Genomic DNA, 26,273 nt, shown 5'->3' on the forward strand with positions numbered 1-26,273 from the left:
TGCTGCTAATTTCTTCTGAAAAGTTTCAGTAATTCTTTTGAATTAAGGGAAACGTTGTTAAAACTGTTTAAAAAGAAATTACATTTTTAGAAAAATAATCTGGAAATAGTTGTTTTACTGAATGGAATAATCGGCTGATATGGGCTCACATGGATGCTCCCAGAGTGATGATATCAGTGACGGGACGGGACTGTCCAGGAGGGCGAGAGAGAGAGAGAGAGAGAGAGAGAGAGAGAGAGAGAGAGAGAGAGAGAGAGCCTTTGTAATCTCGCTCTCTCCATCGAGTCTTTGACGTCACACATGATCCTACCCGGTTACTATGGCAACATATTTCCCAATACCCCCCCCCCCCCCTTCTCTCGATCTCGCCCTGTCTCTCTCTCTCCTCTGGCAGGACCACAATGGTACAGGCAGCATCTTGCAGCACAATGGTTGCAAGGTGTTGAGCGGGGGGAGAGAGTGATTCAGCATCAGCAAACATCGCTCGTGTCCGCCACCGTTTTTTAAATTCACCCTCTTTTAAGGGGTCCTTGCCCCCCCTCCACCACCACCAACACCACCAACAACAACAACAAGCCTCGCCATCTTCCTGCGCTTAAATGAAGCCTTCGGCCATGAGCGCCGCAGCGTTTCCCGTCAGGATGTTATAAATAGGAGTGTCACCGCAGGACCAGGACCCGTCATCAGCTGGCACGGAATGGTAAGGCCGGTCGGGTTTGTTTAATGTCTGCCTGGACCCCTGAAGGGTGGAGTGACGAGCCTCGATTTTATGGGGAGGTTAATGAAGTCCTCTAGCGATGCCGCCAAAAACGAATTAAGAAAAGAGAAACAATCGGCGACATCGCTGATGCGTTCACTGTCGAGCGTGTTTTTGTAACCTGAGTGCTACTGTGCGGGGATTTCATGATGGCGCTACTCTCCATCCCCATCCCTGCAAACACCTACTGCAGCTCCTCAGTGCACATCAAGAATAACATCACACTCGCTGCTAATACGCGCTCCCTCGTTTATTTATTTATTTATTTATTTAAAAGCATAAATCTAATTAATCAGAGTTATTTAGTCGCATCGTGTCTTTGCTCTGTGAAGCAGCGTTGGGTTCTTGTACACCAGAGGAGGTGCAGGCTGGTGATGGGTAAATGATGCTCTCCAGAACACAAGCCCTACTCTGAAGGCCTACACTGGTCCTTTCTCCCCCTCTGAAGTCAGCTGCGCACCTTGTGCATTATGCAGAGGCTCCACTACTTCAGCAGGAACACTGGACCCGGCTCAGCTCCACCACAAGCAGACCTCAGGCTGATCTATTGATTAATATGGTCTATATTTCCCCTCAGTGGCATTTTGATACGCAAATACAGATGGGACGGGCTGTTATTCAACCTAATGTGCTCAATTCTCTGTAGGACGCACTGGATTAAAAGAGATGATCTACAAAGGAGGGCAATTTAGCTAAACCTGCTTAGTTCGGCGCGTTCATGCACAAAAATTCTAAAATTTTGAAGCCGCCCGACTTATTTCATTGACAGTGTTGACTTTATTTTTGTAAACAACCTCTTTAGTGCTCCATTTTCACATTCTTCAGCGTAACTGTTTTTGCTGCATGCCCACAGACTAATGACTGTTGTGCTGTGCTTTGGAGTCAGGGAAGGATGTCACAACAAACTCTCCATGTTCCGAGACACAGAGGAGGAAGGCATAAGCGCCGTGACCTTGGCTGCTGAATTATTTAGGAAGAGGCTTCTTCGCTTGTGAAAGTGCTGCAGGGAACGCGCCAGGCGTTTAAACAAAGCTCTTCCAGGTGTTCCCGGATCAATACTGTAGATTTCTTATTTTAGTTCAACTCTGCTTTGCTTGAGAAGCTCTGTAATGTGGATTTTGAAATAGCAGTGAAACATTCAGTTATGTGAAGGTAAAAACCCCATTTGCTGATATCGATTGTTAGCAGGGGGGACTTGCACGTCCAATGGAAACAATCAGCCCTGGAAACAGTTGACAACAAGCTTGCTGTTATCTTCCAGTAGGTGGTGTTTGCATTTGGATTTTTTTTTACTTCTGAGACCTTGTGCCATGTGCTAATCTGTATCAATGTAAGAAAATAGGCGACAACCAGGAGATAATTATGAGGGTGCTAGCATGCGTGATTGGATGTGTCCTTTTTATTATCAGTCAGCTGCTTATTTTTCTGATTGTGTATTTGTTCATAGCAAATGAGGTTAAATGAGACAGTGTGTCTTCTGTATATATAACTGATGTTGGTTTTTCCATGAGAAGTTGGAGCCTCCTTTCATCTGCATTTGTCAGAATTACACAAAAATGCTCCAAACGGCATTAAACATTTACTAAAGAAATTGTCTTAACCCAACTTAAATCTCATCAAATACTGAAGGGTATTGAGATAATCATTTTTATAAAAAAGGATTTACTTCCTTAAGATTCTCACATAGGAGTGTAAAATATCTCACTAACATGGAGTATGGTTGATGGGAGCTTATTGTGAAAAGTTCAGGACTTTTCCAACAAATTGCATTGATCAATATCTACTAAATGTCCTCAGAAGTCTGCATTTTTCATGATTATTAGTAACCATATTTATGTACTGTAGTCCTCACCTATCCCTTAATATCAACTAACAGGTTTGTTAAATAAGATAATCAGTAAAGGAGGTAAAAATTTAAAAAATATATCTGAATTTAATCTGCTCTTTGTTCATCAAAGGTAGTTTTTCCTCTCTAATGTCCCAAAGTTCCTTGTAAGAGTATGACTCTTTTTTTGACATTTATGACACAAGAAGAAAGTGTAAAATGTGGACAGCAAGGAAAAAGTTTAATATAAGCTTGCAAAATGTGATAATCCCTATAATTTTTATATAGTACCAAAATGCCCCACACTGTAAAAAGTTGAGTAAAGGTTATTAGCATCCCTTGGCTCTGCTAACAGAGGAGAGTGGCTGCAGAGTCAGATGGACGGTTACATAATTGAATTTGAGCTGACAAATATGTGCTTTTATTTGCAGACAGCAGAATGCCAGACTTTAATCCGTGTGATGTTCTCTCTGGATCTGCTCACAGGGTCAGATGTCAGAACACTCTAGATGCTTTTTAGCAAACGCGTCTTTTACTGAGACCTCGACGCAGAAACAAACCCTCCGAGTCTTATATCGGGATTTACGCGTAAATGTTAATTAACTAATGACACCGTATGGCAGAGACCCACCATTCTGGAGCTGCAGTCATCCGTTATATAAAGCATTTTGTAAGCGTACAAAGCAGCTCTGTAACCATGGCATCAGGGTGTCTTGGTGATCTGTTTTTTTTAGTCTTTTTATTTTTCAGGTGAGCACTGACGAAGACGTTTTGCAGATAAAAATGTCAGCGTTAAAGCTGTAGTTCTGATCTTGTTCTTGCATGCTGCTTTACGACGCTGCGCAGACGGCTGATCAGAAGAATTGCAGCGTAAGCACCCCCCCCCCACCACTACCAGCAGCACCACCAACTAACATGTCTGCTGTTTCTAAAGTAAATCAGGGGCTGAGTGTGGTGGCATACAGGAGCAGAGACAGGGAGGATAAGTGTATATATTTTCCAGCCACGAAGAAGCAAATCGATAGGTGTCAGCCCGCGTTCATGTTCTCTGGGGCCTGTGGATGAGCTCACGTCAGTGCAGCCTTGTTTTGTTGGCTGGATCTGCAGTTTGAAGCGCTTTCCTTCCCTTTTGCCGTACCCTCCCCCGAGCCCATAACAGGATGCCGCGCGTGCGTTGGGCTCGGGCCCGCTGGGTACGAGGCAGAGCGAGGCGGCGTCCTGCAGGAGAGGCTGCTGCTGCTGCTGAAGCCAGCCTCCACAATGGAGCTCCCAGGGAGGGGGAGGGAAGGCGCATGCAGCGAGGATGGAAGCAGGAATGGTGGGAGCATGGGAGGGACAAAAGAGAGGCTCCCTGGATGTAGATGCCTGTCCTGTTTGATTTTAACACCAGACGCTCTCCTTTACTACAGATATAGAACCTTTCCATAGCCCTCAAGTGCGTTTTTATACATGATGTCAAAGAACTGCTGCTGTAAAACCCTTATAACAGGTGCTTTTGTTCTTGCAATAACTCAAAACATATTGAGCATTCAATATAATCACTATATTTGAGCATTTCATCAATAAATAGGACCTATCTGCCATTTCTGAAGGCTTCATTTTTACCCACCTTCCAATAATTTCCAGCGGTGACCTTCAGTCAGGAGTCCCGAGTTGTTGTGGGTAGATACCCTGGTATCCTCCAGGGGTGTGAGCAGCGTGCGTGGTGATCACTGAGGCCTCGTCGTGCCTGCAAGGGCAGATGTAACAGAACACCCAGCTGGATTCAGAGACACCCTGAGCTCGGCCACGACCGCAGAGCACACACTCTTGTGGACATTAAGATGTTTACGGTGCGATTAGCAGAGGGGCTGATGCCACCCACACAGAACTCACTGGTGTTTGAAAAGCTGTGATACGTTTGCTTGAAAGTCGTCACGTTATTGTTTGATTGTGAACACGAGGCCAAGATGAGCCACTCTTTTAAAAAGATGTTGTGTGTTTTTTCACATCTTCTGCTCAGTATTCCCATCATCAGGAAGGATTTCACGTGTAGAATGCAGCCAAAAAAAACTACTACAAATTCAAATTTCAGTAAAATCTTTGGGCTTATAGATTTTCACCTAGAAAGAAACTCAATTCTGTTCTTCTCACAAGCCATTTGTCATGTTCCTGTGGCTGGATAGAGGCTCAGGTGGCCACTTTAGCAACAAGGTCTTGGTCTGGATCCCAGGCCCCTGTGGTCTTTGCGACCTTGAGCAAGGCTGTAAAATTGCTCCTGGAGCCATGTCATCAGCGTGGCCCCTAGTGAGTGTGAATGTTGTGAGAAGAATTATTGTAATTGTTGTTATTAGCATTATCTTTAAATGCTATGATATGTAGATTTTGAGTGTTGAGGAATGTTGACAGGAGAAGAAGAACATGAGAATGCAAAAGTGCTGATGCTGCTTACAACCAAGTCCAGCATCCAGATGTATCCTGTTGGTCAAGATTAGAGAAGTTCGTTAAGATGGGTGGAGAGGTCAGAAGGCAATGAGATATGAGATCTTGTTTGGACACACATTCTGTTTGCACCAATAAAAGAGGTGAGCGAGCAGCAGACGAGCAGAGTTGACAGAGGAAGCTTGAACTGCTGCTCGACTCTCCCTGGCAAGGAACTCCTGTTGTTTGCGTGGTTGATCTGAGTCTGGTGAACGAACAGCGCGGGTGATCAAAACTTCACCCTCACAATGTGTAAATGCAGAATTGCACTTTGACGGATCTAAAACAAGTAGCAATGCACTCTTTAATATCCTTTATTACATCACCAGGACCAGTTTATAGAAAATTAAAGTGGATTTTCTTTTTAATGTATGTACTGTATATGGGTCCGATCACGCATGATTTAAAGATATCTAACATTATATGATGTTGAAGAGTGGCTATAGAGTTAAAAATGCCATCACCCAGACAGTTTTAATGTATCTACTATATAGTAACTGGCTCCCAGAAGACATTCTCTATATTTCTGCTACGCTTAACCTGAACTCGCCCTCTGAACCCGCTCTGTCTCTGTCTCGCAGGTCTTTATGAGCAGACATTTCTTATATAACTGCAGCCAACCGATCCTGGATGTGAAGATTGCCTTTTGTCAGGTGTGTGTTCCTTACAGGTAAAAAAGGTACAGTACACATTCATTCCCTCCTGCTTCCCCTTCATTGCCATAAATGTTGACTTTCACAACCCAAACGGCATTTAGAGATTCAAAGATTTCCGCCTGAGACGTTTGTGTGGCCCGTGCATGCAGGTCGGCGCATTGATCTCGTTAAAATTTCTGCATGTTTGGTGTCTGTGCAAAGAGGTTGAAATGTGTGCCTTTCAGTAATATGCACGCTTTGTTTGGTCTGCGAGCTGTAATTACTGTAATTAACACATATCTTTGTGTTTGCACCGTTTGTTCAACTGCTCCTCCTCCTCCCCAAAGTAATTATAGGCTGTGTGGACTGTGTACATTCACAAAAGAATGTCTTTGGTCCAGTTAATGCTGGGAAGACAATGCTGCCTCTGTTGTTGTTGTCTTGTAAAAAAAAAACATCACATAGATTTTTACTGGTATATCTGCTTCTGATGCTGCTCTTGCAGCCTTCATCATGGTTTTCTCTGTTGTGCAGGGTTTTGGACAACAAGTGGATGTATCATATATTGCCAAACATTACAACATGAGCAAAAGCAAAGTGGACAACCAGTTTTACAGCGTGGAGGTGGGGGACTCCACCTTCACGGTCTTAAAACGCTACCAGAATTTGAAGCCCATCGGCTCTGGAGCTCAGGGAATTGTCTGGTACGTATTCATATCTACACTCAGCTCACGCACTTGGTTAGATGATTGACGCACAATTGTCTGATTTACCTGTTAGTTGCTTTCGTGATGTGTTCACTGTGCATGGACAATGGGACACGGATATTGAACATATTAGACACGGATTCCAATATGGTCATTGAATGCAGCTCCGTTTAAATTGGCAGAGCTGGAGGCTTTTGTAGGGAAATTTAATCAAATAGCAGCTACCTGTGCGCTTTAACGGCATTAAAATGGGGAGATTATTGGAAGCAGGTCAACAAAGTGAATTTCTACAAACTAATGATTTTATGTGGGTGGGGAAGTTATAAAAATCTAAGGTTGTGCCTCACACCAAGTTATGTTTCTTGGAAGCGAGATTAATGCTTCTATCTTTATTAGCCATTAAAGTGATGTATTATCATAATGACTGGTGAATCTTTTTGCTTTTAAACATAAAAACAGGGAAAACAATATCCCAAACAACAAACTTGCACACATAGAGGAAATAGAGAATATACTGCTGGAGCAAATGAAAACAAAGGGATGATAGTTTAATCACAAATATGGATGGGTGGGTATTTTCTGATTTTCCTCAACGTTCTAACGCAATGAGCTGATGATATATCTGTTCAGAAAACAAATGTGGGGGCTTTAAGGGTGGATGCTTAAGTGAAGACTTAATCCGGATTGCGGGGAGGGAGACAGATCAGATTCATTGTAATTCATCTCATGCCCATCCTCTCAGAATGCGGCAGAACAACTGCCGAGGCTAAACGGATGCAACGTTCAGCCGGACCTGAAAGAAAAAAAACAAATCTAGTTTTATAATATATCTAATATATCAATCCACCCAGTTCAGACAGCTCCCCCCTCCTACAATGAGGTATTGTACTATGGTATCAAAGAATGTCTGGCATTCAATGCCCGTGTCCTCCGCTCACCTCCTCCCTCCTTCTTCCTTCCTCTCTGCTTTTCCAGAAATGTTGTGGATCTGGAAAAGTGGATTTTGACTGACAGTTCCGCTCTGATCGAACTTGGGCCACTCCATGCATGGCTCTAAATGACGTCATACAAGGATGCCATAACCACAACCAAACCAATTAGCAAATGTGACGCATGACGTCACCCTAATGCCGGAAGACCCAGAACAATTTTCTTTAATTCCGAGGCAATCAGTAATGTTCAGTGGTTCCATCACGAGGCCAGTTCTTTGGAAATTAGAAGTTAATCACCAGCGGTCCGATGAGTCCGTACCAAAACATACTTACTTTGTTATTACCGGTGTGTTTGAGACTCACTCAGCTCATGTTCTGCCAATCTGTGCGGATCAGTGCCCTCCTGACTTGTACGCTGGTCACGATAAGCTCTCAGAGGCATCTTAGCAGGGATGAAGGCCTTAAGTAATTTAGCCACGCATGACATCATCTTTCACCCAGCTAGAAAAGTGATGACAACCTTAAATCCCCACTGGATCAATGTTTTTTTTCCTTAATAAAGACTGTGCTGTTTCCATGGTCACCCATCATCCCTGTCCCTCGGCCTCCAGGGACATGACGAACCTCACAAGCCCACATGCAGCCTCGCCTTGATTGAGTTTGCACAAGGCCCGAATCCAAATGGCGCAGGGCTCAGTTTACACCATCTCTTAGGAGAATTTGTCAGAAACGGCTCAGTCAGAGTTGTAACAGGACAGATAAATCCCAAAGGGACGAGACTGCTGAGTCAGCAAAAGTTTCACTTTCCCCAAATGGCCGCCGAGACGAGCTGAGCATTTGGACATTATGTCTCATTTATAATGCCAATTAAAATGTGGCTGTTTTACCATTTGACTTGTGATTTAACTGATTATATTTTTATCTATAAGCTGGAGGCAGGTAACCATGTTTCCATCTGCATTCAGTCATTAGAAGCATTAAAGAACCCTGGAATGTTATGATACATTTGTGGCCTCAAGGCAACTCTAAGAACAGAAGAAGCTCTTAATATTTGCTGCCTGCCTTGTGGTCACATCTTTAATTAGTGTAAATTCTTTCCGCCGCGTCCATTAACAATAAAAACTGCATTAAAATGGAAGTTTGGTTCTTGTTCAACACAGTGAGCCAGTTTTGTTGGTCGCTATGGAATTCATTTTGGCATGCTCGGCCAGTGATTCCCAAGGTTGTGTTTTCATCTGCAGCGCGGGCTACGATGCCGTCCTAGACAGAAATGTGGCCATCAAGAAGCTGAGCAGACCCTTCCAGAACCAGACCCATGCCAAGAGGGCATACCGGGAGCTCGTGCTCATGAAATGCGTCAATCACAAAAACGTGAGTGGCTCTTAAAATAGTTGGGAAAGAAAGTTTCTTCTCTTTCTCTTTACAGGTCGTTGCGCACGGTTACTCCCGGAATGTCACAGTAACTTTGGTGTTCTCTCTTTCAGATCATCAGTTTATTAAATGTCTTCACACCACAGAAATCATTAGAGGAATTCCAGGATGTGTAAGTTCACTTTAATCTTCCTTTTCCTTGACAGAACCATTAAGACTGCTTTTGTTAGGGCTGATTTTATAATTAGAATCATCCCGTTACTCCTCCACACGTGAGAATAGAAGCACTGGAGTGGAGTCAGTGGAAGTGAACATGTAGGCGTAATCTAAGGCCCGTGGATGGATCCTGATGAATGAATGTCACCTTCCCATAGCACCAACATCAGCCAGAGCTCTGGCGAGTCCGTCGGCCGTCATAAATCAATCTCAAATCTTCTCACAGCTATCTAGTCATGGAGCTGATGGACGCCAACCTCTGCCAGGTGATTCAGATGGAGCTCGACCATGAGAGAATGTCCTACCTGCTCTACCAAATGTTGTGTGGGATCAAACATCTGCACTCAGCCGGCATTATCCACAGGGTAGGAGGGGGAGGAACAACTCACTTTGTCTTTCGTTTGCTGCTTAACTTGTTATAAATGCCACGCTTTTCGTGCCACAGGACCTCAAACCGAGCAACATAGTGGTAAAGTCGGACTGCACCCTGAAAATCCTGGACTTTGGCCTGGCTCGGACTGCAGGCACCAGCTTCATGATGACCCCCTACGTGGTGACGAGATACTACAGAGCCCCAGAGGTGATCCTCGGCATGGGCTACAAGGAGAACGGTGAGATTGTGTCACGTAGCGGCATGTTTGAGCTGGTGCCGTGAGGAAAAGGGTGTTGGAAGAGATGCAGATGCAATACAGGAAGTTTGGAAAAGGCAAGGCGTTCAACATAAAACAAACTCCCCAACAGTGGATGGGACATCAAGCACTCTTCCTGCTAATATTTGTTTTCCTGCTCTCGTCTTTTTTCCTCTATAACATGCATATTATTTATTAGTCATATTATTAATTATCAATGAATAACAGCTAATATCTAATCACTGCTTTCCCTCTAGATTGCTTACATACCTAACCCTGACATTTTATCTCCTTTTCTTCTTTTGCTCACCTCTGTGCGTGCAGTGGATATTTGGTCGGTGGGGTGCATTATGGGAGAAATGGTGCGCCACAAAATCCTCTTCCCCGGGCGGGACTGTATCCTTGTTATTACGCATCATTGCTACTTGATGCTAACTTCCATATCAAGCATACCTGATCTGATTCTCTCTTAGGTGAACAACTCTTTTTTTTAAACACACTCATATTAAATCTGTCCTGCTTTCTTTTAACTGGGCTCCACCACCCCAACAACATATTCAAGCTAATCGAGTGTAAAATAAGTTGGTATCAGTTTCACATTTCGTCAAAATGAGCTTCTCTGTGAATATTTAAAGGAGTTTCAGAATGTTCTTACACAGAAGTGGTGATCTGATTCCCACACATGTGAGTCAGACATAATTATGTTGCATTCATGAATAATGATCATGATTTTGGAGAAACCGCCAGAGAGCATCTTGGCTGAACTCTGATGCTGGAGGGAATGAATGCTCTGCGCTCTTCCCGGCACTTATTCACAGTGACAACACACGGAATACGAAATGTTTTCCTGCTGTTTGCGATATTTGAGGCAGATAAACGGAGCAGCGCGTGTGCTGGTGCCCCTAGAAAGATTAATGTAGGGGGCAGGCAGAAATATCTCTCTGCCACATCCTTCTCCTCTGTCCCTCAGCTCGTATGTAAATGTCCCTCCGTCCAGCGCTCCTTCCTCTCTCTCGATCGCTGTGCTTGCATCAATCACCCCACTGCTCGTTGTTTGCTCAAAGATTTATTCAGGATGATTTTTTTCTGTCAGTGGTTCAGCAGTAATGGGTGCGCATGCGTGTGTGTGTGTGTGTGTGTGTGTGTGTGTGTGTGTGTGTGTGTGTGAGAGAGAGTGTAGTGGACATGTGGTCAGTGGGCTGCATCTTTGGAGAGGTGGTTAGAGGGGCAGTGCTGTTCCCTGGGATTGATCGTATCCTTCAGAGCCTCCATCAGCAGGGTGGGGTGGGAGAGGGGGGGGTCACCATTTACCATAGAGTGGTGTGGATGAGAGCTGAGGACGGGGTGATCCTAGATACTATGAATCTGTGGTGGTCCTGGATACACTGGAAACTCACTGTTTGATCTATGTTACCGCGTTGCAACGTGTGTATGAGCAGCGGCCGATTGTACGCACGAGAACGCATTTCCCTTAATCCCGGCTCGGCCAGACATCGACCAGTGGAACAAGGTGATCGAGCAGCTGGGAACACCCTCTCCAGAGTTCATGAAGAAGCTTCAGCCCACAGTGAGGAACTACGTTGAGAACCGGCCGAAGTACGCCGGCCTCACCTTTCCCAAACTGTTCCCCGACTGCCTTTTCCCTGCTGACTCGGAGCACAACAAACTCAAAGGTGAGGTCACTGGGAAACATCTACAAAGCTGCCCTTGAGCTTATGTGCTATCATCAGTGCAGCCCTAAAAGAATCCACTAAATGAAGCTTTTGACACTCCTATATTAGCTTTTTAAAGAATGATTTAGGTATCTTTAAGAATGTTGTGCTGCACCAAACCAGGGTAGAATACTCTTGCAGAACTCCTGTAGTCTGGCTGCATGTGTTCCTCCACTGGAGCCGGAACTGAGCGTGTCTGGATGTGAAGATTACTTTGTACCTTTGCAGGTAGGAACTGAGGCAGACACCCCGCGGGCTTTGGTAGTTTTGAACTTTGGAGCAACGGAGAGACAGACAAGCAAGAGGAGGTGGAGAGAAAGCGTCGAGACATCTGAGAGCGTTGTCTCCCTTTTGTCGTTGAATCGTTGATGCTGGAGTGAGCGGAGTGTTGCAAGTGGCTCCTCCGTCTTCCTGCGCGCTCAGTTGACTATTTTTAGCCGGGTCAGCATGTAGGAGAGGGTGCGAAGCACAAGGTGGTGTCAGGGAGGGTGCTGAGCTGATGAATTTTAAAGAGGCAATGCTGAGAAGCTGCTGCAGGATTGTAGGCTAATGCTGTTGCGTTATGAATATGGGACGACTCATAAACTGGGATTTCAATTAGTTGACAAGGAAATGTGGATGGTTGATGCAAAAGTGTTTCTGAACTGCACAAAATAGAGATTTCCTGATAAGTCATACTAAAAAATTCTCTTTTTTCTGTCAGCAACTGTCACCATCTGTTTGGCAAGTGAGATTCCTTCTGAATAAACTGAAGCTGTTTATACTACACCATCTCCCCCTTATTCTTGTCTAAATCTGTCAGTCACATGTGGATTGTTACAGCATTTTTCCCCCTTTGTAAATTATTGTTTCACTTTCTCTTTGATGCTTTCCAAACCGCAGCCAGCCAGGCCAGAGACCTGCTGTCCAAGATGCTGATTATCGACCCTGCTAAAAGAATATCGGTGGATGAGGCCTTGCAGCACCCCTACATCAATGTGTGGTACGATCCAGCTGAAGTGGAGGCGGTGAGTGAGCCTTCGGTAGAGACCATTTATTTCACTTAATTTTCATTGCATCATCACACATCCAAGCTTTGACTTATAGATAAATGGTGTGACTCAATTTCGCTCCAAACCTCAGCTCTGTGATATGGTCATGAGTAAAACAAAAAGGTCTGTAGCCTTCTGTATATACAGTAATTGTGTCATTCAAGTATAATGCATTGGGTTGCAGTGGTATCTGCTGTGTAGGCCCAAAAAGCAGTGATAACCACAAAAATATTCATTTTCTCTGCACACCTATAACTCTGAAATGCTGTTATATAATAAAACCAAGAGAAAATAAGATCCACGTCTGTCATATGGATATAGAGGTTATTGTAACTAAACACTAATGTATCTGTCATGTTTTATTTAAAGTCTAAAATTTACTGCAAAGTTTGACTGTTTTTGCACAACTGCATATAAATGAATGATCACAAAATGGAGCCTGCAGCCTGGACTATTAAGTAAAATGGATGTGCTCTTCTGTTGCTTTAGCCCCCTCCACAGATCTATGACAAACAGCTGGATGAAAGAGAACACTCCATTGATGAATGGAAAGGTGGGGATTATTTGATTATTATTTTAAAAAGGGTTAATTGTGAAAATTGTACAGAGTTAATATTGTTTTTTCCTTCATTTTCTTTGCCAGAACTAATTTACAAAGAGGTGATGAACTTTGAGGAGAGAACGAAGAATGGCGTTGTGAAGGGACAGCCTTCACCTTCAGGTACTCTCAGTGCATAACCCTAAACGCTCTGTAAGTGAATTTATTATAACCTTACTGGAGTTCCTTGTAGATAGAAAACCTCATTGTGTTGTTGGCCACACATCCCCCTCTCCTGCATCTCCTGTTAAAACTCACTGTTGTGCTGTGTGGTATATTTAAATTGCATTGAATGATAGATTGTTTAACTACGTCTGCATCTGAGTGCGTGTTTATATGCATCACGTGCTGTGACCTGTAATTTGGGTGCTTTGGTTTAATCACCGGAAATTTCAGTTCTCAGCCGCTGCTGATGTCATCTGTAATTCGTTCGTTTTACCACAGAGAGGCAGTGTTGAGTCATGCAGCCCAAGAATGAACTCGATATTATTTTTAAAAAATGTATAATTATGAGTTATTGAATATTATTTTTAGTTAAGTTATAGTTTAAAGTATGCCCACTATTTATAATTTTAAACCCAGATATGTCTGGCATGATGATGGAATATTTCTGTAAAGTAAACTTGAAAGTAAGCCTAAGTGTTATTATGAATGCCAGACAGTAATCCTCTTATGTTCCTTTTAAAATTTTTTAGTTCAACTCAGGTTTCCCATTAAGCGAGTCCACCAGGGAACAGACCCAAATAGCCCATTAATAGCTGCCTCCATTGTCAAAGTCCCATTTTGGAATTCCCTTAGTTCTGCAGCGAGTTTCTTGTCCGATTATGAGCATTTACACATTTGTAGAGAGCTCCTCCCAGAGAGCTGAAGCAGCGAACTCATTGTTCCTTTGCTTGTCAAAGAGGGAAGCGATGAAACTAATGTAGAGACCAAAAGCTCTCTTGTCAGAATCTCACTGCTTGTTGCTGCCATGTTTAAGACTGACCTCATCTGACACATTTACGTCTGTAAATAACAATAACTTGAAATATGACATAAAAAAGCTAACAATGCTGAAAGGCACCGTCTGGACCATTTTTCCCGTGGATTCCAAAGCACCCCCTGCCCCCCCCCCCCTCCCCCCAATCATAGAATCACCAGGATTGCTCTGTCTCGCGGCTGTTGTCGATGTCCTCCTGCTGTCAATATTCTCTGCTGGTGCTTCTGCATGTGTTCTCTCCCGGACTCCTTTACGTTGTAACCCCCTGCCGCTGTTCATTCCCTTAGCGCAGGTGCAGCCGTGAACAGCAGCGAAAGCCCCCCTCCCTCCTCCTCCATCAACGACATCTCCTCCATGTCCACCGACCAGACCCTGGCATCCGACACTGACAGCAGCCTGGAGACCTCTGCAGGACCACTGGGGTGTTGCAGGTGACTAGCCGCCTGCCTGCGCAACCCCACGTTCTTCCATAGGTGAAGAACCTGACCTGAGATGACCAACTAAAAACTTAAAAAAAGAAAAAGAGAAAAAATATATAAATGCATTCATTTAAAACAGCAGTGGTATTTAAACGGAGGTCAATCAGCGGATATATTAATGACCCTCAAGTTGCTTTGCTTGTACCTCCCCTTAATGTCTCATATACGGGCAGAAATGACCAAATGCTTCGACATGCATCTCTTGTAAAGTGCATATTTGCTGGCTGCTGGTCTCTCAAATCCTCACAAAAAGCATTTAGGCTCCAATCACTGTGGCAAGGTGGGCTGCCATTTTTGCTGTCCACGCCTGCCCCCATGTAACTGTCCCCCTTCCCAACCCGTATGCTGCTGAATTTTAACCACTAGAGCTAGTCTTAGACCCCCACCCCCCTCAACCACCCGACACCGTCCCCATGTAAGGTTGCCTGATTTGTTCGTTTTTACGTGATTCTTCCGCAGGGACGCGGGACGGCTCTCAAATGGAGCGCCGCTCCCTGTGCTCAATGTAAATAATGTAATTCTGTACAGTTTAGGGGCACACAGAGTGGGACTGACGGCCAGTACGCTGGGAGTGTTTACGTATGGGTTTCTTTATTTTGACGCGCGCACCTTGCCACATCACTCGCTTTCCGCCTCAGTTGTCCCTGCGGTTCGCTGTAGTCCTGCATGATTATGATTAAAGCAATGCTAACCTCACTGTATGCTAAAACGAGTCTATATAGAGACTTTTGTTTATTAAAAAAAAGGGACCAGGGGCAGGGGTGGGTGGGTCTGACCTCAGCAGATGTTGATCGATTGGCAGGCAAAGCATAAACTGAGAATGAATCAATTAAAGGGTCAGTGCACTCAATAAAGTGAGCCACCCTCTTTTTTTCTGGCGGCGTGCGCCAAGTCCCTTCTGCCACCCCATGGCCCTGCATGCCGTTGTGTACCATGGACCCCGATAGATGCAGGAGCCTGTTTCACTGTGGTTTTTACGCCCAGAGACATTTCGTATTTCTTTGACTGTGACACAAAAGGTTATATTGAAGCTTCATAGCTGGTAGTTTACAGATGGTTACTGAGCGTTAACCTCATAGCGGCGGGACTTACGACACAAACAATCAGGCAGTAAACATCTCTGGGTACAGTTTAGTGGTTTTGTAATTAAAAAGCTGATTGGTTTTGTTTGAGCCGTCCTTAATGCGTTTTATTTTGGCGGGCAGAAGGAGACAATGGCAAGTGCCTTTTGGAATGAAGCTTTCTTTGGAAACCAGTGGAATCAACCCATGGTTAATTTTAGTTTATATTCACTGCATTGGCGTTTTCTACAGCTTGTGTTCGGGTTTCACAGACAGGACATGCGCGTTGCTTCACTCGGGGTCGGTCAGGGTTGGCACAGACTTTTAATTTGAAGCGAGGCATACAACACGTTTAGGTCGTGTTCCTGCTCCCTCCCATTGCCTCACATTTGAATGGCTTTTTCTCATAGCTGGTGCAAAAATGGTGCCCCGCTGGACATTTTTGCATACATAGCAACTGTAACCGAGCCGGGTCTGTGACTCCAGTTAAATCGACACCAGTTGGAATAGTGCGTGTCCAGGGCGCGGTCCTGCATCGTGACCCTGATTAGGAGCAGAGAAGGGCCGGATGGGTCGTTTGACCACGTGCAACAGGTCCATCTCATCCCTGACTTTGTTAAAACACCCTTGAGGAACGTACACGACATATTTACTCACATCAACGCATCCCGGTCGACTCTGCGCGGCTCAAACCTGAAATGACCCCATCCTGAAGTGCACTCGTTCAACAAACGTGTACAGTGAAGCACACACGGACCGGGCGGTCGAGCGGGGGAGGGGGGTGGCATCTCCAGCATAAGCTCTCTGTTCAGGGTCTGGCCAGGGCAACCCCTCCAAACAGGGTGCACCACAAACACTCACGGTACTGTTACAGTTCTTCTACAGGGCATTTTTTTTATCAACCCCACCTGCATTGTTCTGTATATTTTATGATCACGGGGTACAAAACCCCCGATAAGCTCGGTTCTTCTTGTCTCTCTCTGAATGTGAAATTAGGGTCTTTTCTTTCTTTTTTAAAGAACTATGTCCCTTTGGACAATTTTGGAAGTAGAGATGGTTCTAACGGGGACAGCTGGGTCGTCGGCACTGAATGTAGAAACATCCTCACTCGCGTCGTTGCTGCTGTGCTTGGTCATCCGTGCGTGTGTGCGTGTGCGTGATTTCGAGTTAACCAGCACTGAACACAAACTGTCTGTGAGGGCGCGACGCTGCACACGACAGGTTCTTTGTTTAATCCCCTTTTCTTTTTTCGTTTCTTTTTTTTTTTTTACTTTTTGTACATGCTGTTGAGTTTTAAGAGTCAAGCTAGTCATGTGGTTGGAAGTAGTGCGTGTGTCTTCATGTTCACCTAAAACTTAGAAGTAGAGATGATCAGTCCTGCTCCTAATCTGCACCACAGGGCACTCTAACGAAGCTGTTGTGGATTAGCTGTCTGTTAGCCATCCCCGTGGCTAACGCACTATAATCAGCCACAATCTTGCCATCAACTCCTCCGACTGAGTACCTGTGAACCCCATTTTAATGATTTTCACTCATTTGCTCATTGTAAATAACAACAATCCCACAAGGCAATAAAAACTTTATTGCACTCTGACAGGAAGACAAGCTACTGCACGGGTCAGGCGATGCGAACAATATTTAGTCTTTGATGTGGACCCAAACGTGGAAGTCTATAATGATGAAACGGTGTATAACTCATCTGAATCAGGTGATGTCCTTTGGTTCGTTTACGATTCCTTCTCTCTCTCTCTCTCTTTTTATTTTACTCCGTGCTGTTTTAACAAATTATTTTGACATTGTCCAGTGGGGGAAAAAAATAGATAAATAAGACAAAATTGTATCTGTTTCACGCTAATTTCAAAGCTTCAGGCTAAAGCGTTTCGATTCAAGAAACAAATGCAAAAGAAAAAGAAAATATTACTGAAAGCTGTTACTGTAAACACATTTTAAAGGAACTGTGTATGTAAAAATAGTATATGTATGTGATTGAAAATAAACAAAACCTTTGATCTTGGACTGTGGTGTGCTATTTTCCCACCCTTGTGTGTGTGTGTGTGCGCGGCGCTTTAACATACACACTTTTTAATCACTTAAAAGTAAGATATTTTTCTAAATGCTCACATGGATCTTTATCAATTAGTACTAACTGATTATTTATTTTTTGCAGTGTGGAAAAAGAAATCAGAAATTTGACATGAAAAAGTCTGTTGTGCCTCAACATTATTTCTTATTATTATATTTAAATTCATGCTATTAGAACCAAGCGTTAGCAGACCTCAGCATCAGTGGCCAGTGATCATTTTCAGATGTGCACTGACCAGCAGGCGGGTTAAAGTCTCTCCCAGCACCTACAGCACAGATACTTGGTAAAAAGGAGCCCAGCTCATTTCTGTGCTGGTTTGGGCTCACATCTGGTGCAGACATTTTGTTTGAAGGTGACTAAGACATGGGCTGATGCCACTCTGACTCCAACCTACGACCTCCTGCTGCAGGGACAACACACATCGCACCACAATGAGACCAAAAACAATAGCGGTAAATATTTTTGAGAAGTGACCTGATCTAAAAAAAAAGTTATGCTGCAACAACAAGGAGGGAAGCTTGAATTCATATTTTATTTAATCCAAGAAGTCATTCCAGGGACCCACCGTGCAGAGTAAAATTAATTTCTTCCAGGTTACAAAACATTCCTGGATCCCTCTGATCTAAACACAACACAATCTATACAACATTTACAGTCTGAGCTTTTGGTTTTTGGTCACGGTGTGAAAGAGACAGACACACAAAGACGCTATCGTCCTTTTTTGAACGGTACACACAACATCCAGTACCACCTTGCAGAGACTGAACAAACACCTAAGTGCAAGGAAGTTTCACGATAAAAAACAAAACAAAAGAAAATTACCAATTTACATAAATACCACATTAAACATTTACGTATTTAATTTATTTTTATATATACACAAAGCTGCGTGAATTTCCACCTATGTACACGAGCAGAAAATGCAGAGAACATGGATCGATCACAATATTGGAGGTTGGATTATTAATTAAAAATAGTGCGAAAACGTTTAAAATGCTTTTTGCTGCTACCTGTAGTAATATGATTGTACTGTCTGGTATCAGGGAATATGCGACACTTGAATCCAACATTTCATCATCACCCATTATTGAGTAGTTTGAGTCTTAACTGTTTAAATATTGCCCTATTTACACATTATGCCAGCATGGCATCACTCCAGGTGCTGCCTGCAGCTAAGCGGATGGCTAAAATTAGCCGCACCTCTTATTAAGTTAAAAACTTTCCATTTATGATCTACAGTCGGCAGCCAAATCCTGTTTGGAGCTCCTTGTAATGTTCACATCATTAGATCATTAGATCCGCTCTTCACTGGATCCAGATGGGGTTGTTACGGTCCGGTCGGCGAGGGTCTGTGGCGGCGTTGGCGCCCGTGGCGGTGAGGTCGCTGAACGTGGAGAAAAACTGCTCCATCTCTTTCTGCAGCATCTGGTTGCGCCGCTCGGCGTCGTCCTTGGCGCGCTCAGCGTTGCGCAGCTTTATCTCCGCCATGGTGTATTTCTTCCTCTCCTGGTCCAGCTCCTCGTGCAAACTCACCATTTCGGTTTCCAGCTCCAGGTTACGCTGCTCTAAGCTGCAACGAAAATGCATCACAAGGTCAGAAAAAGGTACAGAACTGAGGGGAAAATCAGATTTCTTCAGAATTTCTGGACCAAAATCCGACATTTGTTTGACCCAAAAAAAAAATCATTAAAATTCGTTCACCTTTTGACCCTGATTTCGTACTCTGCCTTCTGCTTGTGCATCTCCTGTTTGAGACCTGCCACCAAGCTGTGCAGAGCGCTGTGGCTGCCGACTCCGTTCCCACCTGCGAAGGCATCGCTGGTGTTGTCGCTGCTGTTGGTGCCTCGGCTGCTACTGAACGCGCCGCTTCCTTCTCTGTTGCTGTTCCCGCACTCCGCTTCTCTTCCGCCGCCCGTCTGGAGGAGCTCATTGTCCTGTCCTGGCCCATCCAGGTCGTAATGTCCACCGTAAAAGTCCTGCTCGGGGCAGGTGGTGGTGGAGGAACGACAGGAAGTGGAGTTATCGGGAAGGGAGATTTCGCAGGAGGAGGTGGACCAGGTGGCGCTGTCGACGCTCTGCTTGTCCTCAGAGCTGCTGTTCAGACACGTGTGGGCCATGTGGCTCTGCTGCAGCAGGTTCTGATGGTTTAACTGGACATTGTCATATGTAGATAAGCGGTTCTGATTGATTAATTGATCCCCCGTGGTGCAGCCACGTGTTTTACTGTTTTCACGTAACATCACGCATCCATTTGATACCCAAAGGCTGTTACGGCTGTTCGCACTTCCCGTGTGGTCGGAGTTAGAGAGCCCCACGCGTGCTACCCCAATCCCATTTGCTGTCACACTGCATCCGCTCGTCACGCCACTTGTGCCCATTTTTGTACCGGATCCTTTATACACTCCGCTGCGACGTAACGGGAAACTCCCACCTCCCGTCAAAGTCTGATTCTTTTCCTGAGCGGGCTCTGAAGAAGGCGAAGAGCTAAAGGAGCCGTTTGTGACGATCCCACTTCCCCTACTGAAAGCTGGGTTCTTTTTGACAGTCAGCGGCGGGCTGCGGGTCACCTCCAGGCGTCCAGTGATGCTGTTATTAAGGGGGCTGGCAGGGCGTGGGGAGCCACTGTTGTCCGCGTGTTGGAGATGCGGCGAATCAGATGTTTCCCAAACGCAGTGACGCGCCACCTGCGTGTTGTTGTTCTCTGCATTCTGAGACGCAACGGCGACGGTCGAGGTAGCAGCGCCGAGTTGACGGCGCTGTAGGTCGACATTGTTATTGTTGATGAGCTCGAGGCTTGTGGGGCTGTCGTCACCCTGAGGGAAGAGCACGTCATGGTGGCCAATCAAAACGGCCATAAGCTGCTGGACCAGAACGGTACCTGAAAACACAAGCACCTTTATTTTTGGAATGCTGAAGGCCTGAATTTGGTGGGTATAAATGTGGCCCTAGTGGTGGGCTCCAGTATAACTACGCCTGGACACAAATATGAACAATGGCTGCTGTAACCAGGCAACAAGCCCGAAGGCAATGAGGCGAAGCCAAGATACAACATGAACGCTCACCTTCCATAATTGCTACTGGATCCTCAACCTTTGGCCTCAGGATATTCGGCCCAAAGACCGTCGCCAAGTTTTGGACGGTCATTTTGTTCACCCCTGAATATGACTGGACCTCATCCAGAAATCTGCAAAGCAAAAAAATTATGAAACTATCGTGGCTCCACAATGGCGATAATTGGAATGAGACAGTCAACAATAGATACCTGCAGATATACTTGAGGAGGTTGTAGTTCACTGGAGGTAGAGACTCAACAAGCTGTTTCAGCTCCTTCAAACCCTGCAGAGGACGGAATACTCTCGGTCAGAGAAGTTCTATAAAGGACACTTATTCACTCCGGAAGGAGGAACAAGTGTGAAAGTCGGTTTAACGGTGGCCAAGTGCTTTCTTACCATTTCATCATCTTTGCCTAGAAGCTTGGCACAGGTCAAAAACTCATCATATTTGTGGAAGGGGATGACGGGCTCAGGCAACTCTCTGAGATACAGTTTAAGAAGTGAAGCGACCGTGTGCACGTCAGTGTTACTGCGGAGGACAGAGAAATGGACACGTGATTGATGTCTCGTTTTAAAACACAAAAAGAAAAGAACTGTTTCTGTTAGGCAATGAGCTACAATGTAAACCACATCAAATTATAGACAGCAGAGTTGTGAAGGACCATCACGATTTATCATAAACATTTTAAATGCAGTTTATTTCAAGTAGTAGCTGATCAACAGGCCAGCTGATCACATGCAGTGTTTCCTTACCAGTCAAAAGACGGCTTTTCTCCGCAATCGAAGGCATCCTGCAGCTCTTTGACCAGGTTAGCCTGTCCTGGGAGCCTAAATAGACCCTCCTCCCGAAGGCCCCACTGCCTGATGAAATCCACACACTGCTCCACGAGCATGGGGGCGAGTTTGTTCCCGAACCGGCGTTCGTACCGAACCGTCTCCTCAAGCTTCTGACCAAATATCCCTGAAACATGAGAGAATATCAAAACAGAGACATTTTCAAATATTTGGGGCTGAACTGTCCCTAAAAAGCTGAATCAATCAAGAGGGAGACATGATAAAGGATTCGGCAGGATTCTACATGGTTTTAGAGCTTCTTCAAGTGATGGGAGAATTCTTCATAGAATCAGGAAAAAGCGGCAGCTTAGGCACATCAAAGAAAGGAGCTAAATTGAGTAAAGAGATTTAGATAAGGCCCAGACAGCTTTAGGCGAGTGATCAAATCTCTGACTTCCTCTTCAGCAGCCCTCGCCTTTTGTCTAATGTACCGATTCTCTTTTGTCCACTTGCAAATGTCTCATGGACGCTTAACACGAGAGCGGATTAGGGCAGCCTTCCCGAGAGATTTGGATCTGCATACTTTTCCGGTCTCCAAATTCCGACACAGACAACTTGTGCACACACATACACACATGCACGTGGTGCGGCAGGATACCCTGTGGAGTTAGCCTGAGTTCACCGGTACCTTTGTGCTCATGACGACATTTGAAACAGCAGGAAGTGGCAAAGCAAACTACTGAAGTTAAAGTTAACTGGTGTGTTATCTTACCTCCCTTTAAAGTGGCCCAACTTGTTGGCTTCTGCAAGAAATGCCTATTGATGAGGCTGCAGTAAGATAACACACCAGGGGTACAGAATTTAAAGTGTTTGCACTCAAGCATTTCAAAAAATTTAAAAAGAAAAACAAAAAAACATGCCAAGCCTGACAAAGACAAAGGACTCAATATAAACCCAGCCTCTATTTATCTAGATTTTTGAAAACTCTCAAACAATGTTGAATATCCACCCCGAAGTTGTCCAGAGACCAAATGACTAAAAGAAAATGAGGTCATTGCACCTGACGTTACAGTCGGGAGCCTGGGAATGTTTTCCTGGGGGTCACATGAAGCTGTGTGTGCGCATCAGCTTATGAGGAATGTGACTATGTGTTTATACTGTAGGAATGAAGCGCATAATCATTTAGCAAAGTGAGCACCCTCTGGTGGCCGACTGGATTAAGACAAAAAAAACCCTCCCCATTTACCGAAAGAGCGATCGGGCTAATCTGTAAAACAAGCAAACCGTTTAGAAAAAACAAAAACAAAAACAAACAAACAAACAAACAGCAGGTTTTGTTGTGTGTAAGCTTCTACTTGTGTGCATGAGTTGTGCTTTCACCAGAGTCCGGATCTGTCATTTTGTCAAAACTCTTCTGCGTTGGTGCAATAGTTTATAAGAAGAGAAACAGATGTGATGAACTCAACAAACGGCTAAAAAATAGAATCTATAGTATTATGATACCTCAGTAGAGCAATTAAGCCACTTTTCATTCTTTGATTTTTATTTATAAATTCAAGGTAAAATGGCCTTACACATAAAAATGATTATGTGTTTCTTTGCCACACAGTGAGCGTGTCCATTTCGCACTGCTGTCATGGTAACAGCATCCAGAGTGTCCTTCCATATTTTAAACTCTACAGAAAGAAACTCTTTCTTTGCAAGCTCTTGACTAAAAACGGCAAATCTTTCGTGACATTAACTGGTTCATGATCAGTGATCATACAGACTCTAGATATGATTTGATAGGCAACAGAAAGAGAAAATGCTCTTAACCCGCATAAATCTGCTGAGTTTTGACTATAAAACACTTTCAATTTCAGCGTTGAAGCTCAAGATTTCCGCTAGACTTTGTGAAATTTCTACCTAAAACAAATCTAACCGCTATAAGTTCAAAGTTTAAATGAAAATGTTGAGAAACAATTACCATGAAACAAATCTCCAAAGATCCAGATGGAGAAGCCACAGCTGCACATCTCGCAAAGGTCTGAGTTAGCTCCTAAAATTGCTTTTCCAAACAGACCAGTAACTCGCCGATGTTTGGTGATAACAGAATCTTTAGTGCAACACAGTAAACCCATCAGGACCTCCGAGGGTCACACACGAGTCTCTCTCTCTCTCTCTTAATCTCTGCGTGTTTGTCATTCTCTAAACAGAATTTTTCATCTCACTTTGAGGCCAGTGGCCGAACCAATCAGGAGCCAGTTGGCCTCTGCTGCTTCTGCAAAACTTGAAAGCCGTGATTGTGCCGGGGAGATCCAGGGAAAAACCGGCTCCGCTCCAAAACCGAGCCACCTTCCTCTGGCATCTTTGACGAGTGGCTCGTCCTTTTGAAGAGCAGTCAACTGCAATAGATGTCAAACCTCCTGCTCTGAAAACAGAGAGGCCGGCGCAGCCTCGTCCATTCACTGAGTAACAGAGGGCTGTCTGAACTGCCGATCCTCATTCAAACTCTTCCATTCATGCTCAACACAGTCCGGTGTCTGCCAGTTAAGTCAATAACGAGCCAGATCGACCCAGAATGAGGCTCATCAAAGTCAGGAGACAATTCATGACATTATCTCATTGCTTATCACTATTATACATAAAATACAGAGTGACTATTTTAAAACTGCCACTGATAATTCAGTGATGTCACCAAAAACTGAGAAAAATGTATTGTTTCTATTGTTTCAGTAGGGTAAAGCACATGTCTGAGTAGACCGAGGGGGATAATGTTGCAGTCTAAATGGAAAGCAAGCTGTCACATTAAAGTTTGACAAGTTTGTGGGTACTGACCTCCACCAAATGGAGCCCAGATGACCCTGCGGATCGTCTTGACCCAATCCTCCATGTCATTCTGGGTGCTGGCCATGAGGAGGTAGGTCTCATGGTTGGTGCTCATCCGCTCTCTGTCACCTCCTGTTAGAAACACAACAGACTACATTGACACTGGGTAGACTGGGCGCACTTGTTCTAGAGTTTACGATAGGAGCAGAACTATTTACAGTGCTACACTGCAGATTTACTGAAATTTAAAAAGCAAACACGGAGTCAGATTACCTGATAGGGAAGTGTTTGCTACATTACAGAAAGAAAAAAACAAATGGTGCATCACACAAGTCGATTTATTATTTATAAAGGTCAGCTTCATCACATCCTGATGAAATCGATGGAAGTTAAAATCTGTATTACTAGCAGACTAAATTATATGGCCATATTATTTAAAAGTACAGGTAGAAATACATCCAGGCCACTAGGTGTCACTATGACCCTTTACACAAATATAAAAAAACAGACTCAAGAGAAAATTGAGTTGATATTCTATTCAACACTGCACTTAAAATACTTTTACAGTCATCTTTTGCTGCAAACAATGTCAGTTTGTTGTGTTGTATGACTTATTGTAAAAATATTCTCACGTGACCACATGTAGGCAGACAAAACCAATCAATTATAGTCTTGGGAAAAAAAGAGTAAAATATTGAAGTTAATTCAAAGGATTCCACAGTGAATTATTCCCACTGGTGAGCCCTCTCCGTCCTGACATCAGCGCTGAATGTCATGCAAAGTGTTTATGATTTCCTGATTCCTGATCTAAATTTTAACCCAGGGCTTTAAACCAGGTGAGTGGAAAGACAGCATTTCCTTTTGGAAACAATAGTTTTATGTTAAACAAGAATGTAACAGCATACCAGGGCTATTACAGCCTCCTGCCTTTTCCTGTTGATGCTCAGCTTCCTCAAGGGCTGGAAAAGGCTCACGTGGGTTATAAAGATGGTTGTATGACCTACTTAACTCATGAATGAAATCTTAAAAAAGAATACATTAAACAATACAGGACATGACGGCAGAAACGAGCCTGGTGCCTGGCAGAAAGGCTTCAGCTGGTGTTGCCATGTGTTCCAGAGTAAAGGTGTTGTGATGAATAACAGACTCAACTCCAGCAGCTGCACTGAGTCATTGGTGTGTGAATGACACACAAGTGCTGTAAAAAGTGCTGCTCCACACAGGAATGAGGTGCACTCCACTTGGATGTGTGGCCAACAGGGTCCCAACTGCTTCATCATAAAACTCATGTTCTATTAGTTTTGTCTCATCTACAAAGTATTTAAAGATTATACCATATGCGACACCATGTGGCCTCCTAATCTTAACATTCCTTGACTGATTATAATATGAGTGACACTGCCTCTTTAGAAAACTTCAAATCTCAACAAGACACTCAAGACACTCAGGGGAGTTTCACTTATATCTTATATTAACATTCCTTGACTGATTGTAATATGAGTGACACTACCTCTTTAGAAAACTTCAAATCTCAACAAGACACTCAGGGGAGTTTCACTTATATTGCATCTGTACCTACACTGACAACCATGACAGCTGTTGCTATTCTCAATCCAGCAGACTCCAGCACAGTGGATACGTTATTAAAAATCATCAGCGAACGCATGTCTTCTCTTAGAGGCATCCACACTTGTGCTTCAGAGGACAGACTCTATGATAAAGAGACAGACTTGATAAAAGATGGAACTTCACCACTTAGGAACACAGAGTTGTTCCTTTATTGTCCTTTCATTTCATCAGGAAGTTCACAGTTGACATTAAATCGTTAGGCTGGTAGCCGGCGGTGAGTCTCATAATTACTAAAGCTGAGCACCAGCTTTAATAAGCAGACAAGCCCAGCTGTAGACGCTAATGGCTAAAAACAGGTGGGAGACAACAAAGGCTCTCAATGTCCTGCAAATGCTCACAAATACCTGTGGATCCCATATGTTTCACTTTGGAACTGCACGTTAAAAAAAACACAAACCATAAAAAAACAAAGACCTAAAAACTGCTATGTGTCTGTGTTTGTGGTATGTGCTGCAACAGGTTAGATGGTTTTAACAGGAACTCTTAAGCTATCTAGGAAAGAAAACTGCCACCCAATCCATCAGGGTACATTAA

General features: G+C 44.1%; 2 protein-coding genes across 10 annotated transcripts in view; one reads left to right on the plus strand and one right to left on the minus strand.

Moving 5' to 3' along the window:
• The first annotated feature begins 364 nt into the window (after positions 1 to 364).
• Positions 365 to 17,408, plus strand: mapk10 (mitogen-activated protein kinase 10). Of its 6 annotated transcripts, none has more exons than XM_057018478.1 (13): positions 365 to 700; positions 5,624 to 5,695; positions 6,212 to 6,381; positions 8,558 to 8,687; positions 8,801 to 8,859; positions 9,130 to 9,268; positions 9,349 to 9,514; positions 10,713 to 10,784; positions 11,023 to 11,205; positions 12,127 to 12,266; positions 12,765 to 12,828; positions 12,919 to 12,996; positions 14,145 to 17,408. In XM_057018478.1, the coding sequence occupies exons 1-13, from the start codon at positions 698 to 700 to the stop codon at positions 14,285 to 14,287; spliced, it is 1,419 nt and encodes a 472-aa protein (XP_056874458.1). In that variant the 5' UTR covers positions 365 to 697; the 3' UTR covers positions 14,288 to 17,408. The 6 variants fall into 6 exon arrangements, with proteins under 6 accessions (XP_056874458.1, XP_056874460.1, XP_056874461.1 ...); XM_057018480.1 differs by having other exon boundaries at positions 366 to 700; positions 12,127 to 12,251; XM_057018481.1 differs by lacking the exon at positions 10,713 to 10,784 and adding an exon at positions 9,857 to 9,928 and having other exon boundaries at positions 367 to 700; positions 12,919 to 13,026.
• Positions 17,409 to 17,988: 580 nt separating this feature from the next.
• Positions 17,989 to 26,273, minus strand: part of arhgap24 (Rho GTPase activating protein 24) — a 31,940-nt gene continuing 23,655 nt past the window's right edge. For all 4 annotated transcript variants that reach the window (XM_057018472.1, XM_057018476.1, XM_057018475.1 and 1 more), the window contains 7 exons: positions 24,120 to 24,242; positions 21,282 to 21,489; positions 20,925 to 21,057; positions 20,738 to 20,811; positions 20,538 to 20,659; positions 19,177 to 20,353; positions 17,989 to 19,045 (listed from right to left, as the gene is read on the minus strand). In XM_057018472.1, the coding sequence (XP_056874452.1) occupies positions 18,781 to 19,045; positions 19,177 to 20,353; positions 20,538 to 20,659; positions 20,738 to 20,811; positions 20,925 to 21,057; positions 21,282 to 21,489; positions 24,120 to 24,242 (2,102 nt within the window). In that variant the 3' untranslated portion in view covers positions 17,989 to 18,780. The remainder of the gene's footprint in view (positions 19,046 to 19,176; positions 20,354 to 20,537; positions 20,660 to 20,737; positions 20,812 to 20,924; positions 21,058 to 21,281; positions 21,490 to 24,119; positions 24,243 to 26,273) is intronic.

Source organism: Takifugu flavidus, chromosome 20 (assembly GCF_003711565.1).
Source record: "Takifugu flavidus isolate HTHZ2018 chromosome 20, ASM371156v2, whole genome shotgun sequence".
NCBI classification, from domain to species: Eukaryota; Metazoa; Chordata; class Actinopteri; order Tetraodontiformes; family Tetraodontidae; genus Takifugu; species Takifugu flavidus.